General features: G+C 35.8%; 1 protein-coding gene across 1 annotated transcript; it reads right to left on the reverse strand.

Moving 5' to 3' along the window:
• Nucleotides 1-2,750: 2,750 nt before the first annotated feature.
• Nucleotides 2,751-5,988, reverse strand: LOC147382164 (uncharacterized). Its single transcript, XM_086428748.1, has 3 exons — nucleotides 5,873-5,988; nucleotides 3,801-5,742; nucleotides 2,751-3,612 (listed from the first exon to the last, which is right to left on the reverse strand). Exon 2 carries the CDS (start codon nucleotides 5,643-5,645, stop codon nucleotides 3,942-3,944), a length of 1,704 nt encoding a protein of 567 aa, XP_086284874.1. The 5' UTR covers nucleotides 5,646-5,742; nucleotides 5,873-5,988; the 3' UTR covers nucleotides 2,751-3,612; nucleotides 3,801-3,941.
• Nucleotides 5,989-17,682: the final 11,694 nt, after the last annotated feature.

Genomic DNA, 17,682 nt, shown 5'->3' on the forward strand with positions numbered 1-17,682 from the left:
TAAAAACGAAAGTTTTTAATCCGACCGTATTAAACCCCGGTTGAACCCTGGTTTGACGATATGAACAACTTTTAGGTTTGATTATCCATTGGGTTTTAAAAACATTGGTTTAAAGAATTCGGTCCACTTTACCACACAAAAGAAATAATTAAGAGTTTTGGCCAAGTATGCAGACTCCTTGAGAAGCATGTCCTCTCTCTCATATTTTTAAATCAATAAAATATAGTTCTTTTATAAATCCAAAGCATCTACAGTTCTTTATTTGGTTAGATTTACCATTTTTTTTTTTATTTAAAAAAAAGAATCTTCATTCAAAAATGTTGTACAGGGCTATCCGTACTTGTTGCCACGACCACCTTCATCGGAGATAAAGATACCGGAGTTATCACCAGTGACCGGAGATCACGTGGGTCACCACTCCGACGCTCAAAAATGTGTGAAAATTACATTTTTACCCCTCTATTTTTATGTAGAAAAACACTAAGAAAAATGGTAAATCTAACCAAATAAATTTAGTTTCTTACCGGTGAGTGACACTGTTTAGGGCAAATAATACACCTTTTTCAAATGCAAAAATCGTCGGCATAGACCTCCATAGTGTCCCAAGCATATCTTAAAAAGATTTGGTCATCATCCTATGTTAAGTGGTTAATGCATTCTTCAATTTGAATGACATTACTCGAACTAGAACATTCCTTGCTCTTTGGTAAATGCCAACTTCTCTTGGTTTTATAATGCCAATGAGATCTAGTTATATATCAAATGTTCATTCATTAACAACAACCTTTACTTGTCAATCGATTCTTGGTAGGGGAAAATTTTCTTTCAGATATATTTTATTTGGGATGGATTGTCAATGCAAACCTCTTACTTTCCCATCCTTCTTTGGTACCACAATAATGTTTGCTATTCCCCGGTAGATACCTTCCCGAATGAATCTGATTCTAAGCAAGCTTCTGATTTCCTTAGTAACCGTTGGAGCTACAAAATCTACTTCTCATTTTTTTTTGAGGGGATGGAATCACTTTTACCAAATTTAATCATCAATAAATATTATATAACAGAGAAAATTAGAAATGGAGAAAATCAGAGAAGATCCTTGTCAAAACCCCAAATTTTTGTACCTTGATTCCTTACACTACTAGAAAAGGGACTTATACCGACGGATACATCCGTCGGTAAATCTGCATAAATCCGTCGTAGAATAATATACTGACGAAGAGGTTTTTTCGTCAGCACTCGTCGGGGTTTGTAGGGTAGGTAATTGTTTTAGCGACGGCTTAGTAAAATTTCCGTCGCCATATCCATTATTTTCTGAAAAAAATTTCTTGCGGAAATTTTATTTTCATTTGTTGTTTAAATCTTTATCGACGGTATTATTTGTCGTCGATATATCTTATACCAACAGACTTTCTAAGTCCATCGGTATATGCTATTTTGTTAAAAACAAATTTTTACTAAAGCCAGCCCAACCCAGCCCATACATCAATTGTACCAGCTTACCAAAAAACAATTCCAAATGCCAAAAAAACAATTCCAAATGCCTACAGCCCAGCCCACACCCACCCTCCCCACACTGTAAATTTATTAATGTCTGCAGCCCAGCACACACACACACACACACACCACACTGTAAATTTACAAATGCCTACAGCCCAGCCCCACCCCACCCCCACTGTAAATTTACAAAAGCCAACCGTAAATGATCAAAATGAGAAAATAAGAATTTATTAAATCACAAGAAAACAGGAAAAAGTTATTTTGAGAAAATTCAGGAAAATTTTAATAAACAGAACAAAAAACAAATAAAATAAAGAGACTTTTACTTTAGTTACTGGATACAAAGGGTCATGTAACCTCGAGGAGATTTTGGGATTAGCGCCAGTACTAGGCCCACCGATGAATGGTTTCAACCACGTGCAACGCTGAAACGAATCAATTGCAACGCTGTTGGACAAATAAAATTGCAACGCTGTTGGACAAATAATCAATTGGGTACGTACCAATAGATAGCGACAGCACGACAGCACATCAACCCCATCGTGTATAGCTGCAGCAAAGGCTGCAATTATGTCTGCATTGGGACACCCGATGCTGTCATTGATGATACAAACAGGTCCGAAATTATTGTTTTTCTAAGATGAAATAATCTAAATCATTTTCCGACAATTATCTAAATGTCCTGGACAATGGCTTTGCTCTCCCAATGTGAGCCGCCAATATATATTCCAACCCTTACTGATACCTCTCTAGGTCTTGTATGTCTGAAAGGGGGCTAATTCCTATCACGTGAAGTCAAATTGACGAAATTTACACCCCCCCCTATGCGCACATCGTGTGCCCGCACACGCATTAAGGATTTTTTGGACCAATGGATCAAATCCTCCTTGAGCTTATCCAAATCTCTCTCTCATATACACTTACGTGATATGAGAAGTTCTATATAAGAACTAGACAATTTTCTTATTCCTATCCGATGCGGGACTAAAGAGTTTTACTTATAAACTCAATAATTTTATAAACCACATACAACAAACCATGACTAATAAGGGTTCTTAGGAGCCGATTTGTCATTCACCCTAAATGGATTTTTGACAACTAAAAACATGAAACTATTCTCTTCAATAAGATGAATAAGTTTCCAAGTGGTCCCTCCACAAAAAACTAATGGGACCCACTTGAATTGTAGTTCAACTAACCCTACTTGGTCACAAAAATCTGGAAAAACTGCAGATTTTTCCAACATAAATAAATGGAACGAGTACATGTTCAAATGGCAAGGGTACAGTTGGACAAACTAAAGAGTCATAACATGTATAATTTCCAATGTTTTACAAACAATGATGTACTTTTAAATGTCTCTTATCCAAATCTGTCAAGAAAAAGATGTAAATGAAAAAATAAGATCTGCCTAATAAGAGGATAAAAATAGCCCTCAGCATCCATTATATCTATAGATATATCAATATAGAAGGCAAAAGAAACCTTTTTTGGTGGGTCCATGGAGAAAAAAAAAAAAATTTAGAGCCACTGCATGGGCTCCGGGCAAATAGGAATATATTTGTCATTACAAAGTAGGATAAAAGAAAAAATAGGAAATCAAAATTTCATTCAGATATTCAATTAAGCTAACATGTACTATAATAAGAATTTTCATGTAATGGGGTATTAATTAGTTGCTTGCCTTGTACATCCAAGCCCAACATTGTGGGGGAATACCGTCGCTTTGTACACATTGTTGTGTCCATGAACCGCATCAACTCCATAGATCATCGGAATCCCAAGATGGCTAGATAGAGAAGCATTCTGATAATCATTCACCATCTTAACCCAAACCTCTGCAGTGGCATTACCATCGCTAAATCACGTTGCTATATCTACATTTTCCTGTAGTGTTACTTGAATGATTCTAGATAAATGGTTTATTAGGCGTGATACACAATTCTTAAGCATTAAATACCAAGCCTTTCATTCATTACAACAGAGAATTACAAGATTTTTAAACTACAATATATCCTCTGTTACAAACACAAAATATTGAAATATAATTAGGGTCTTTGTCACATCATTGCATCTTCTACTCCAAATCCATGGCTTCCACCTCTTCCTCATCTGTTGACGTAAAATGTCAGTAACTAGTGAATCCTAAAAAAGAGATAATCCACAATTCCAAATTACAAGTTATAATATAACTATTTCATTATATTACCTATACATTCCCGTACATATGATACATTCGACACATTATACCAGAAGAAATTATTCTAATTGATACTAAATCAAATAGAAAAAAGATATACCTTTATTGCCTTTAGAATCCCATGAAGTTCAAGCATGCTCTTGAATTTCACAATCTTCAGCTACCTGAAGAGCAATATGCGTAGCTGCATTGCTTTCCAATTGTTCAATACGGTGAGCATCTCTGGATTGACCATGAGGAGTTATCTAGCTAGTGATACCAGTCCGATAGGAAATGACCAATGAACTTTGTCCTCAAATGGTGCAACCTTGCTTAGTAATTTCAAGGCGAAACTTGCTCTTTCTTCGTTTTGTTCATTGGGGTTCTCAACAATATGCTTGAGTATGGCATGTGAGAGTTGAGAGAAGCAAAACTGCAACATGTCCACAAATAGTTGTTCGATGTGATCGTATAACTCGTCGATTGATGCGCACGGTCGGCACTTGATGATAAATTCATTGATGGCATGTACATCATCACTTACAACAAAATTTATCATATCTGGTTCCAATGGTATTTCTTCAATAGTCCCAAGTGTATCATTTAATACTTTCAATTGAGATTGAGATTGAAACCCTTCATCCATAGATCTCATAACAACTTCAGAACAATGTTTCTTTACTGAAGATTTAATGCATTTGTTTTTCTTCCACATAGATTTTGCCATCATCCATTTAGCTTTGTTACCGAGATTTCCAGCACTAATTGTCTCGTCGATGAAATAAATGATTTCGAAGGCTTCATCTAGGGTGTGAACTAGAGAAGTACTGCAGGAATCTGGAAGTGAAACAATGGCCATTCTAACAAGAAGCACAACTGAAAGACAAGATATTCGGTTCTCTGATGAAACTTGAAGCTTGTTAGTAAGTGACTCTTCAGATGGAGTAGTTTTGCAAAAGAGTTGTAACATATGAATTGGAGAATCAATTTTATATTTCTCGATCAACCTGTTCACATCCTCCTGACTTTTCTTCTGTATCCACCTGATCAATCCTCTCCCAGACAAATAGGGTTCTTCTTGTCTCACTAAATCTGTGGCTTCACCATTTCTTTGTTTACTAAAACATTTTTTACTGCCTCTCAACACATATGTTACCAACACAGTCACGCAAAAAGGCAATAGAGTTACAAATATACTCTCTAATAACCAAACAATAACGCCAAAATTCATATTCACAATCAGCCTTAAGGCTTTTAACCTTGCTATAATAAGGATATAATTTCCATTTGGCCCACTTACGCCACGATCTTCTTCAAAGTCTCTGTTGCTTGCCACAGTAAGCCATCTAAACCCAATTGCTATACAACCTATCGTTATGGTAAGACCCTGAGTGACAACCACCATCCATATTGACCATTTATAATCCGAAACTCCATAACCAAACTCCATCGTATTGTTAAGAATGAGGGATCTAATTGCAGCTTGTGACAGAACCACCGTGCAAAGTATGGGAATCACGCCCATAGTCATAGCAGGTACAGTATCAGTGATAAACAATTGAGGGTTGTGTCCATAACTAGACACATAAAACAATTTCATTCGTTTAATCATACATTCGTTCTCCGAACTTCGTGGGTCACCCTTTTCAAGTTGTTCTTTAACATCATCAAGGTAAATATCAGAACAAAAATGAAGTCTAAAAGTAGAACCCCATAATGCAAATAGCAAAAGCATCATACAAGACAGGATTATGATATGTTCTACAATGAACGCAAAGGTGACCCTAGTGGCCATTTGTATAGCAACATTAACAACAACGGCTATTACATAGATGGCCAGGGAGGCCATGTTGGAAAGACGTTCATAGTGACTCTGGGATCCAACTGAAGGGAAGAAAAACCCCATGGAGATGCATATGAAGACAGTGCCAGTAAGTTTAGATAGTTGATCGTGAGCAGAAGGCATGGAAGTGGTGAGATCTACAGGGAGTTTTGTAGCTATTGCAAGTAGTGTGAGGGTAAGGGAATTAAGTGAGAAGAATTGACATGGTATCCATGGCTTCCTGCAACGCAGCCCATACAACAGATCAAAAATCATAAATAGAAAGCATACCGAGGTGGCCGCAGCTGTATATAAGCCAATCAAAGGAATTGGAGAAGAATAATTGTGATCATTGGATGTTACATTCAAACCTGAATGATTCTCCATTTGCCTTTCTTTCGGCTGAACAAGCAAGTGGTCTTCTTCTTCTTGTTGCCTTTCTTTTATTTGAACAAGCAAGAAGCAAGTCGTCGTCTTCTTCTTTTGGTTGCCTTTATTTTTTGGATGTATTTTGGTCCATATGAATTGTATATTATATAAATTACTATTTAATAAATGTCGTTAACGCGTCCTATGAACCTAACATTACATTTTATATTTGATTTTGAAGAAGAAAAAAATTTAAAGAGTGGGGAAGTTACTTTCAGACATGCCACTGTGTTTTTTTCAATATTAGATATTAATCCTCATGTTTTCAAACTGATGCCATTCCCCTTGACCTTGGTCTTGTATCATAGACAAAAAGAAGATGACGTAAATGACCTTGTCTTCAACCTAAAGTCCAAATCTTCTTAGTTTTTACCTAGAAAATATGTCATTTTTAACTTATTCAACCTCTTCTTCAATCTATTATCTTTTAATGCATTGTAAAATATCATTTATTTTTCTACGGAAATCTATTCTTCTCCCACCAAAAATCGTAATCTTGATCTTGATGTTTGAAGGAGATAGAATCTTCAATTTTCTTGTCCTCGATATCTTGTAGAAACACTTGATTTTTTTACCCAAAAGTCCATGTAACTTCCGCTTCTCCAAAAGTCACTCTTGTTCTCGTGTTTTGAAGATTGAAAAACATGGGATCTTAATTTCAGCCTAAAGTTGAAGAAGAGAATGAAAACTTCACCTTAATGAAACCCTCCATCCATAGATCTCATAACAACTTCAGAACAATGTTTCTTTACTGAAGATTTAATGCATTAGTTTTTCTTCCACATATATTTTGCCATCATCCATTTAGCTTTGTTACGGAGATTTCCAGCACTCATTGTCTTGTCAATGAAATAAATGATTTCGAAGGCTTCATCTAGGGTGTGAACTAGAGAAGCACTGAGGGAATCCGGAAGTGAAACAATGGCCATTCTTACAAGGAGCACAATTTGAAAGACAAGATATTCGGTTCTCTGGTGAAACTTGAAGCTTGTTGGTAAGTGACTCTTTAGATGGAGTAATTTTGCAAAAGAGTCGTAACATATGAGTTGGAGTATCAATTTCATATTTCTCGATCAACCTGTTCACATCCTCCTGACTTTTCTTCTGTGTCCACCTGATCAATCCACTCCCAGACAAATAGGGTTCTTCTTGTCTCACTAAATCTGTGGCTTCACCATTTCTTTGTTTACTAAAGCATTTTTTACTGCCTCTCATCACATATATTGCCAACACAGTCAAGTAAATAGGCAATAGAGTTACAAATATAGTCTCTAATAACCAAACAATAATGCCAAAATTCATATTCACAATCAGCCTTAAGGCTTTTAACTTCGCTATAATAGCGATATATTTTGCATTCGGCCCTATTAGGTAATTTTCTGCTTCAAGGTCAATGTTGCTCACCACAGTAAGCCATCTAAAGCCAATTACTATACAACCTATCGTTATGGTAAGACCCTGAGTGACAACCACCATCCATATGGACCATTTATAATCTGAAACTCCATAACCAAACTCCATCATATTGTTAAGAATGAGGGATCTAATTGCAGCTTGTGACAGAACAACCGTGCAAAGTATGGGAATCACGCCCATAGTCGTAGCAGGTGCAGTATCACTGATAAACAATTGAGGGTTGTGTCCATAACTAGACACATAAAACAATTTCATTCGATTAATCATACATTCGTTCTCCGAACTTCGTGGGTCACCCTTTTCAAGTTGTTCTTTAACATCATCGAGATAAATATCAGTACCAAGATGATGTCTAACGGTAGAATCCCATAATGCAAGTAGCAAAAGCACCATACAAGACAGGATTATGACATGTTCTACAATGAACGCAAAGATGACCCTAGTAGCCATTTGTATAGCAACATTGACAACAACGGCTATTACATAGATGGTCAGGGAGGCCATGTTGGAAAGACGTTCATAGTGACTCTGGGTTCCAACTGAAGGGAAGAAAAACCCCATGGAGATGCATATGAAGACAGTGCCAGTAAGTTTAGATAGTTGATCTTGAGCAGAAGGCATGGAAGTGGTGAGATCTACAGGGAGTTTTGTAGTTATTGCAAGAAGTGTGAGGGTAAGGGAATTGAGTGAGAAGAATCGACATGGTATCCATGGCTTCCTAGAACGCAGTCCATACAACAGATCAAAAATCATAAATAGAAAACATACCGAGGTGGCCGTAGCTGTATATAAGCCAATCAAAGGAATTGGAGAAGAATAATTGTGATCATTGGATGTCACATTCAAACCTGAATGATTCTCCATTTGCCTTTCTTTTGGTTGAACAAGCAAATCGTCTTCTTCTTGCTACATATATAACAAGGACTATGCATTTTATATTATTTTTTGGATGTATTTTGGTCCATATGAATTGTATATTATATAAATTTCTATTTAATCAATGTCATTAACGCGTCCTAAGAGCCTTCCTGCTCACTCAACCAACCTTCCTGCCACTGCGTTTTTGTCAATATTAGATATTAATCCTCATGTTTTCAAACTGATGTCATTCCCCTTGTCCTTGGTCTTGTATCACAGACAAAAAGAATTTAAGTCAAAATCTTCTTATTTTTTACCTAGAAAATATGCCATTTTCAAGCTCAACACCAAGAAGATGCATCATTTTTAACTTATTCAACCTCTTCTTCATTCTATTATCTTTTAACGCGTTGGAAAATATCATTTATTTTTCTACGGAAATCTATTCTTCTCCCACCAAAAATGGTAATCTGATTCTTGATGTTTGAAGGAGATAGAATCTTCAATTTTCTTGTCCTCAATATCTTGTAGAAATCCTTGATTTTTTTACCCAAAAGTCCATATAACTTCGGCTTATCCAAAAGTCAGTCTTGTTCTCGTGGTTTGAAGATTGAAAAAGATGGGATCTTAAGTTTCAGCCTAAAGTAGAAGAAGAGAATGAAAAACTTCACATTGAGGCTGAAGATGACTGGTTTTGGGGAGAAAATCAGCTAGACGTTGAAAATGATGGCATTTAGGTCATTTATGGTAGTCTCAAAGAGAAGTCATAAGTTAAGGGAGGTATTTCTGATTTACAAAAATATTAGAGAAGACCTTCAACATGGACATGCCATCAGTTAGGATACTTAGAGAGGATCCAATGTTTGTCATAAACGAGGACTTCATCTAATAGATTTTTATCTTTTGGTCTACACCCGTAGCAGGGAGGGAACCCAGTTCTTACAAACAGAACATACAAAAATAACTCAAGCCTTAACAATGGCCATCATCTTATTGTAACCCCACATTCTCAACCAAATACAGACACGTATAAGTATTTGTGATAAGGCTTCAATGCAGATAAGTATGCTGCTGCTGATGCAAACACTTACAAATACAAATCTAAATTTACAAAATGAAAAAGCATAAGACGGTTGCTAAGACATCTTATTTGAATTATCCTCTGTTATTGAGGTGGAACTTTGATTCATGCTTTGGTTATTAATAGAGTTGTTTTGCAGCATATTTAGTAATTTTGATTTGCTTGTATGGTTTATATAATAGTCTCTAGAATTGGTATTTAAATTTGATACATTGCTTATAATCTGTGTTTAATGGTCGAAAGGTTTATCTTTTGTTCGATAGTTGTAAAGGGCTTTATACAGGGTTGAATTTAATAAAAAAAAGAGTGAATTAGTTGTTGTTTTTTTTTATCTCCATCGATTTTTTTTCCCTGATTTTGATGAGCTGTTATTAATTTAAATAATGAGTGCTTTTATTTGTTTTCTAGTGTTTCTCTAGGCAGTTTTACAAGCTAGCTATGAGGGATTTAGAAAAATTGTACATTGTAGGCTAGTGGCTCAAGATAGAGGATTCATCTTTCATGTTTCCTTCACCAATAATTTGGGTGATGCTACTAGGAATTAGACTTTAAAGGGAGGGGTTTATGGTGAGGTGCATTACCAATGGCCTAGCTAGTGCAACCCTTAACTAGTATGATAATTTGCATTGCTTAATTCTAGGATTTTTAGAATTAAGTTCCCTAATTAGATAGGTTTTTTATTTAGGTAGAAAACTATTTTAGGAGCTGGCAATGAATTGGATAGTTTCTTCGTGGATTCAGATTATTAACTTATCCAATTAATTGTTCCTATTTCTTGTTTATTATTCAAAACATGGAAGAGAAGGAGTGCTCTTACCAATCTTTTTCTTCGGGATACTCAAGGAAAAAAGATTTATAGAGGCATGTGGTTAAGTTTGTGGCATGTGCCAATTAAAGATGAGGATTCCACCAAAGTAAAGCAATGTAAAAAATCACACCGGATTGAACCAATGGTTAAACCGTACAAACTTTTGGTCATCATGAACCAGTTATTGAAATCTAAGAAGTTATTATTACTAAAAAATTATTTTTATTAGGATTCCTTCAAGTAGGGAAATTGAAAACTTTGTAAATTTGCGTTTTTTCATCGATTCATGAAAGAGTCCAGAAATTTCCTTTTTCTTTTCTATCTCTAATTTTAATGTTTTAATAATTAGTTAATAAATACAAGTCGGTCTGATTGTATTAAACGACAGTTGAACCCCAATTCAGCCATTTGAAACAAATTTTTGGTTTGATTAACCATTGAGTTTTAAAAACATTGGTTTGATCCACTTGACCATACAAAAGAAATAATTAGGAGTTTTGGCCAAGTATGTGGCGATAAAAAACAATGCAGACTCCTTGAGTACCACGTCCGGCCATCTCTCATTTTTTTTAAACTAAAAAAAATATATGTAATTATTTTATAAATCCAAAGCATAGATCATGAAATGGTAAAGGAAGGTTCGTAGGCGTGTTAAGATGTGCTGTCAGAACTTTTTGAGATCTAAAGTGAATTAATTAGCTACAAACCATTTTTTTATTATATATAACAAAAGGCCCCTGATAAAGACCAGCTTGACTACATAGGTAGTTGGCCTATGTTATATTTTTAATGACAAGAAAGCTTTGCTTGTTATTAGACGCAAAGATAGGCAAATGGTGAATGATTCATCTCTGAATTAATTAATATTTGATGACACATTGCAAGTGGGAGAAAAAAATGGTCACTAAGTGAAAAAAAAAGAGGGTAAATTCGACACCGAAGTCCATCAAATTTGACTAAGTCCAAGAAAATTCTTAAACATTATCCCTACTCATGGTCCTTTGATCTAGACCAGTAATTGGTACGAGCAGCATCAGACATCAAAACTTTGGAATGATGATAACAAATGGTGATAAAGGAATGATACATGCACTTGTCGTTGAAAAAAGTTGGTTGCTATACTTTTTTCTGTGTTTTCGTTGGGACTAAATTTTATGTTGGATAGTCTTAGAGATACAAGTGATGTGTGTAGACACTCCATTTTAATCGAACAAGCATGAGAGCTTATTCGAATCCAATGGTAAGGACTAAATCAAGAGGATATCGATCAATAAAGTGGAAGCCACTTAAATAACTCAAACCAATCAAAAGATGATTAGAAGTTTTGAGTTTTGCCTGGCCATATGGGACAAACTGCCAAGTAAAGCTTTGGTATAAGCCGTTTGGCAACATATGGCCAGGCCATTTCTTTTATCGAACATTTGTTTTGTAGTGCACAGGTATAAGCCCTTCCTCACATACAGCCAAGGTAAACTTGTTTTTACCGTTCCATACATATGGCCAAGTTTGTTGGGCAGTTAGTTTTCCCCACGTGTGCATGAGATCCTCTATAATAAATGACTTCTTGAACCTTATTAATTTGGATTTTCCCACAATTTAACCTCATTTAATTCCATCATTACCAATGCCTTAATGCTCCATAATTTCTTCCCATTAAGATCTTTTGGTAATCTTTATTGTCCTCTAATCTTGACCCAAGGTCTTTCTTAGTCCCCACTTAAGGTGAATTACCACCTCTTAACCCCAATTTATTAAGACTCATTAGAGGTTATTCTCCATTTTATTCTTTTAATTTTCTTCAAGAATCAATGACATCTCATTGTATCCCCAATGTGCACAAAAACTATTAGACAACCAAGGTTCTTGAATTTATGCACAATTGTCTGTTGGATCAGACAAGATGATTGTCCTGTCATCATAGCTTCTTTGAAACCGGGGTTTTTCTCTTCAATATGGTGAGATCTTTGAGAAGTTCAGTATGTTTCAAGAATGTACCGATACTGTATTGATTTTTCCATTAATCACAACCTTCAATCTATATAATATTTTAAACCTTGCGTGGCATTTCATTTGATTCTTTTCCAATTTTACTTACATCTAAGAAGGGATGTTGATTTGGACATTCTTGAATACTTATATTGTCTGTGAGCCTGTATGAAAATAGGCTTTGGAAATGACTATTTAGGGTTCATTTAATAGAGACATTTTTCTTCTTTGGTAATTTTCTTCTCTCATTGATTCATTAGAGTTAGAGTTTGTTCCTTTTTTTGGAAACTCTTGTTCTTTCTTGGGATCGTGAACATGATTATTCACCAATTTTCCAAAACAGAGTGTGAATTACCTGGATAGAGTCATTAAATGGACTTGGTTGACTTACTATTTTGAATTGTGCCCCTTTGGAGCAATTTGAACATGTCCTCATGGGTTTGGGACTGTTTGACTAGGGAATTGCCCTTTATTCCTCTTCCCAATAAAAAGAACCAACTGACCCAACTGAACCTTAGGTTTAGAATTTCTTACGCATTTACTTAATTGATTTGAGATTAAGTTTGGTTAGTCTATTGTTGTTTTGATAACTCAGTCATCATTGCTTCCAATGATGAGTTTATTTCTACAATGGGATGAGAATAATTAGTCATAGGGTCGACAACAATCGCCCTATGATCAAAATTCTGAGATGATGGAGTATGATTGATGTGGAACCAATGCTAGATTTGGAGTAGGATGAGACTTGCCTATTATAGCATTTTTGAAAACCTGGAATACCACATTGTTAGGTAGGCTCATTTTGACAGTAAAAGAAATTTGGATGGACCTATTGTCAAGGTGATAGATTTAACTGAAAGAATTTGAAGTGAGTTTCCTATATGAGCTATATGACCTAATAACATTGGCTTGCTCAGCTTTTACTATCGGTAGACTTTGACAGTTCTCGATGGGATGATTGAAACTTTCGCATAAGAGGCATCTTGATTGTGTCTCAGTTGCGACACGTTATAAACACCCCATTTTCTTACTCGCCTAATTAATCAACTCGTCAATCCGATTGGACGGTTCCCAATAATAAATGAATATTCTAATATTTGTATTTGTTACTAGATATGTTTCAGAAATTCGGATGAGGTATTTCAAGCAAGAAAAACTTTAGAAACTACGCTATGATAGGAAAATATGACCCAAAACTAGAAATCATCATTCTTGGGACAAAAAGAAGTTTTATGAGAAAAATCACTAAAAAATGACTAAATTATCAAAATACCCCTAACATCAAAATATCCCTAGAGCCTACGTTACGTTTAGAAAAATCCTTTCGAACACATAAAATAACAAATTAAAACCAAATAAACTGTTTCACCAATTTTTACAAAATTCAACAAAATTACGAAAACGCCCCTTATAGGATCCACAACCATTTCATGTCAAAAACCCATAAGTAACACAAACCGATAGTCCTATTGAATTCCTTACGAAAAATTGATTTCAAAACATCTCAAAACATCAAAAAATGACATCTCAACGTAAAAGTCCTCTTTGAGGGCAAAACAGTAATTTTTCAATCTTAAAAATTTAAAAATTTTAAATTAATAATTAAAATATTAATTAACGTAAAGTAAAATCTTAATAAATTGAATTAAAAATTTGAACAAATAAAATCAATCAATCAGACCCACGGGTTAAATTTTAAGTAATGGTCCACTTATTCAAGTGGGGTCCACTTATTCAATAAAAGACCCCTCCATCTGGGGTCCTAAAGAATTAAAAGTATATTCATAGGGGTTCTCAAAAAAACTTAAATATTATTTCATTATACGTAAGAATTAAAACCCTAATTAATCTTATCTTCAAGAAACCTAGTCAAACTGAAAAACTTCCAAAAAACTCTATAAAAATTAGTCTCCACAATCTAATCTTGCAGGTCAAGAAAACTCCTAGGAAAGAGAGGCCAAAAACTCTCCCCAACCTTCCTAAAACCCTAAATTTGAAGCCCCAAGCCCTTACCTAACACCCAAATCCCATTTTTTACTCAAAAAACAACTAGAAATGCTCAAAACACACTCAGAAACCTTTAAAACACCTAAAAAAACTAGAAAATACTTAGATCTAGGAGGAGCATACCTCATATTGGAGATCGAAAGCAGATCTAGTGATGGAGAGAAAAGCAGGCATACTCACACGAAGAATGCTCTCCGTTAATTCTAAGGGAATCGATTATCGCTATCACCCGGGTAAGTTTATTTTTTAAGTCATTTTTTAGCAATGTAGATTTTTTTGGAAAAAGTAGAGACCGGCGGTTTTCGGACGAGATTGGTGCCTAACATCTTCCAATCCTGTAACATGATCCTCGATTTTCTTAGATTAGTACATTTTTTTCGATTTTGAGTCATGTTTCGGTTCATAGACCGTAAAATTAGGTGGTGACTCCCAAACACCAAAAAGTGGATCCGCAATCCATGGATCGAAGGCGCTTTCACAAGTATTACTAGGGTAACTTCGTGGTAGTTTGTTTTGACAGTGAAAATGTGAAATTGCCTCGACCTCTTTTTCACCAAATAATCAAGAGGAGTCCAATTGATAAATTGGGGACTTTTAGATAAATGAGAGTCTCCACCTAGTTTAAGTCTAGGAATAAAAAATAACTCCAAATGGATATGGTTCGGTCCCTGGATAAGAGAAATGAGTAAGGGGTCATATTACGAGTTTCGAAATGTGTTAGGCACCGAATCCGTCCAATCAAGATGATCAGTCTCTACTACGATCCAAAACTATCTTATGGTCAACATACAAAGTCTAAAGTCAAACTAAGGTTCAATCATCATCAATTTATATCAGGTTTGCTAAACGAATCTTACAACTAAAATCCCTCCAAATATTATATGATTCTTGAATTTCATACAAAATGAAAATTTTGTAAAAAAGCGTCAGTTATATTCTTTGATCTAAAGTCAATTAGCAATCCACAAATGAACCCTAAAATTATAACTTTCTTATTCTACCCCCAAAATTACAACTTTTACTAATTACTACTTAAATATCATTGTAATATCGATTAAACCTTATTTATTTAACTTTATCTTACCCACATCACACATATTTTTACTTGCTACATAGTCACATCACTAGCCTTACAAATCGCACTCGTCTTCTCATATTTTACAACTATTCTAACAACTATGTTTTGCAAGTTCTTAAATGATCTTCCAAAAATCTCATTCTTTCTTCGCAAGGCCTCCCAATGGTATAGATAATTTATTACTTGACCCGTGTCAATTTTCTAGCTCTAGCAAGTGTGCAAACTCTCAGTAGAACTATATGATCTAGAGGAATCAGTATTGAATAGAACTCCACGTTCTATACTATAATTAGAAACTGTACCTTCCAAAACTTCGCTAGAGACAGGTACTTTCTTCTAAGTTACAACCCTTGCTCGTGATTGTGATAGAGAGCACTCTTTCCTAATATGTCACACCTAATCACACGCGTAACATGTCAACAATCTTGTCTTCGTAGGTTTCTGTGGAGTAGGCAGTTGGTAAATTGGAGCCTGCATGCTTTGAACTTACCTTATTGGTTCATTTGGCCTTATTGGCATCATTGGAGCTCCAGCTGCTCTATAACTCAGTGATGAGGAAACTCTACTATAGACACCCAAATTTGAACGGGCCCTTGATGCAAAATGCCCCAAAAATCAAAAAATTAGAATGGGCTCCGAGGCCCAAACCTACAAAAACCCAATGAATTTTATCATTCATTTTTCAATAAATTGCTTAAGGCTTCTTATGTGGCTCACGGACCAAAAACTAGCCCACTCAACTCAATCCCTAAACCCATTTTTATTCTAAGAAAATCCAAGCCTAAACCCATTTTTAATCTACCCATTATCCAAGCCTATTCAACTCAACCCAAATCCATTCCTATTCAACCAACAACCTAAGCCCAACCAAACATTCTACCCAAGCCCAACTCATTACCCAAACCCAATTCAACCCAATCCAACATTACAACCAATCACCACAATCATCAAGGTGTGACACATGTCATCACCCCCTTCCACCTCCCTCATCTAATCAACCAACCAACTTCATTACTTCTCTCCAAAAATTAATTCAACCCATAACTCTACCCTAACATATCATATCCATTCTCTCAAATCAAACACTTATAACCTATCACCCTCCCCTAATCTACTCCCATCATTTCCTACAAAACCCATCTCTACAACCTACACCTACACCCATCCTCTCAAATCGAACACTCATCCTTTCCCATCAACTCATCTCCACCCTTCATTTACACCCACTTTGACACATGTCATCATCTTCCTCACCCTCCCAAAATATCATCAACCACCCTCTTAAATCCTCCATTCTCTTAAACCAAACACCACTTAATCACAACCACCAATTAATTACCCCCTTTAAACAATCTCATCCTCTCAACCACTCTCATCAATTCTCCTCCATCTAAAACTCAACCCAAATGGGTTGAAAGATCCAACCCATTTGGGTTGTAAACAACCCATTTAATCCCCCTTCCCTAAATACCCTCCAACCTCCATCAAATTACACCCACTTCTCTCTCAAACTCATAACCATTCTATCATTTTTCTTCATTTCACCCAACTTTACCCCTAAAATAATCCTCCAACTCCTATAAAAACTCCACCATTCTCAACTCTCAATAACTAATGAAAAATCCCACATCCAACCCTCCAAAAGATAAAAAAGAAATTACTCTCTCAACATTTCTCTCTTAACCCATTCTACTACCTCTACTCTCAACTCATCTCAACTCTCAACATTCTCTCAAACAAGTCAAGCAAAGAAAAAGAAGACTCATCAAAGAAAGTCAAAGGAAGTCAAGGAAGGAACAAGGTGGGTTTGGACAAAAGGAATCCCCCCCCAACTTCCTTCTTTTACTCTCCCTTTCTCCACACATTTGCACACACCCCACTATGGTCTAAATCACCAAAGGGCCCCTTCTTCATAAGGGTGCCCTCAATGATTTGAACCAACATCGAAACCCCTCATACTTGAGGACACACATCGATTTTCTTTCATTTTTATTTTTTTTTTATTTCAAAAAATCGAATCCGAGGTTACCACATTACGTGGATGGAGTAGGGTGCCTAACACCTTCCCTACTCCATAAATGGACCCCCTTACCCTTGAATCAAGGTTGGACTATGCACCTTATCCTACGAAAGTCATCAAAGATGTCAAAATGACATATTTTTCAAAAAATACAAATTCGGGTGACCATTCACACCCATTTCGAAAAATGAATGGTGGCGACTCCAAAACATCCCCAAAGTGGAGGGATGTTTTAAAAATATTGAAAATCCCATGTCCACATCTACAACTTGGCAATAGAGGAGTTCTATATTGTGGATACACTAATTCAGGGGAAATTGGCCTCGAATACATCGGCCTCTTGTCCGGATTTGATCTGGGAGGAATAGAAGTCTAAGGTCAACTAATTTGCCCCTTAGAGGTATGTAACTCCATCTCCCCTTACTCTACCCTCTAAGCTTGACTAATCGTTTCTCTATAATTTGTAGTCTCAATCATCGACCTCCTGGCCCTTCGGTA

This window comes from Akebia trifoliata, chromosome 16, assembly GCF_017979445.1.
Source record: "Akebia trifoliata isolate Shusen 1 chromosome 16, ASM1797944v1, whole genome shotgun sequence".
Lineage (NCBI taxonomy): Eukaryota > Viridiplantae > Streptophyta > Magnoliopsida > Ranunculales > Lardizabalaceae > Akebia > Akebia trifoliata.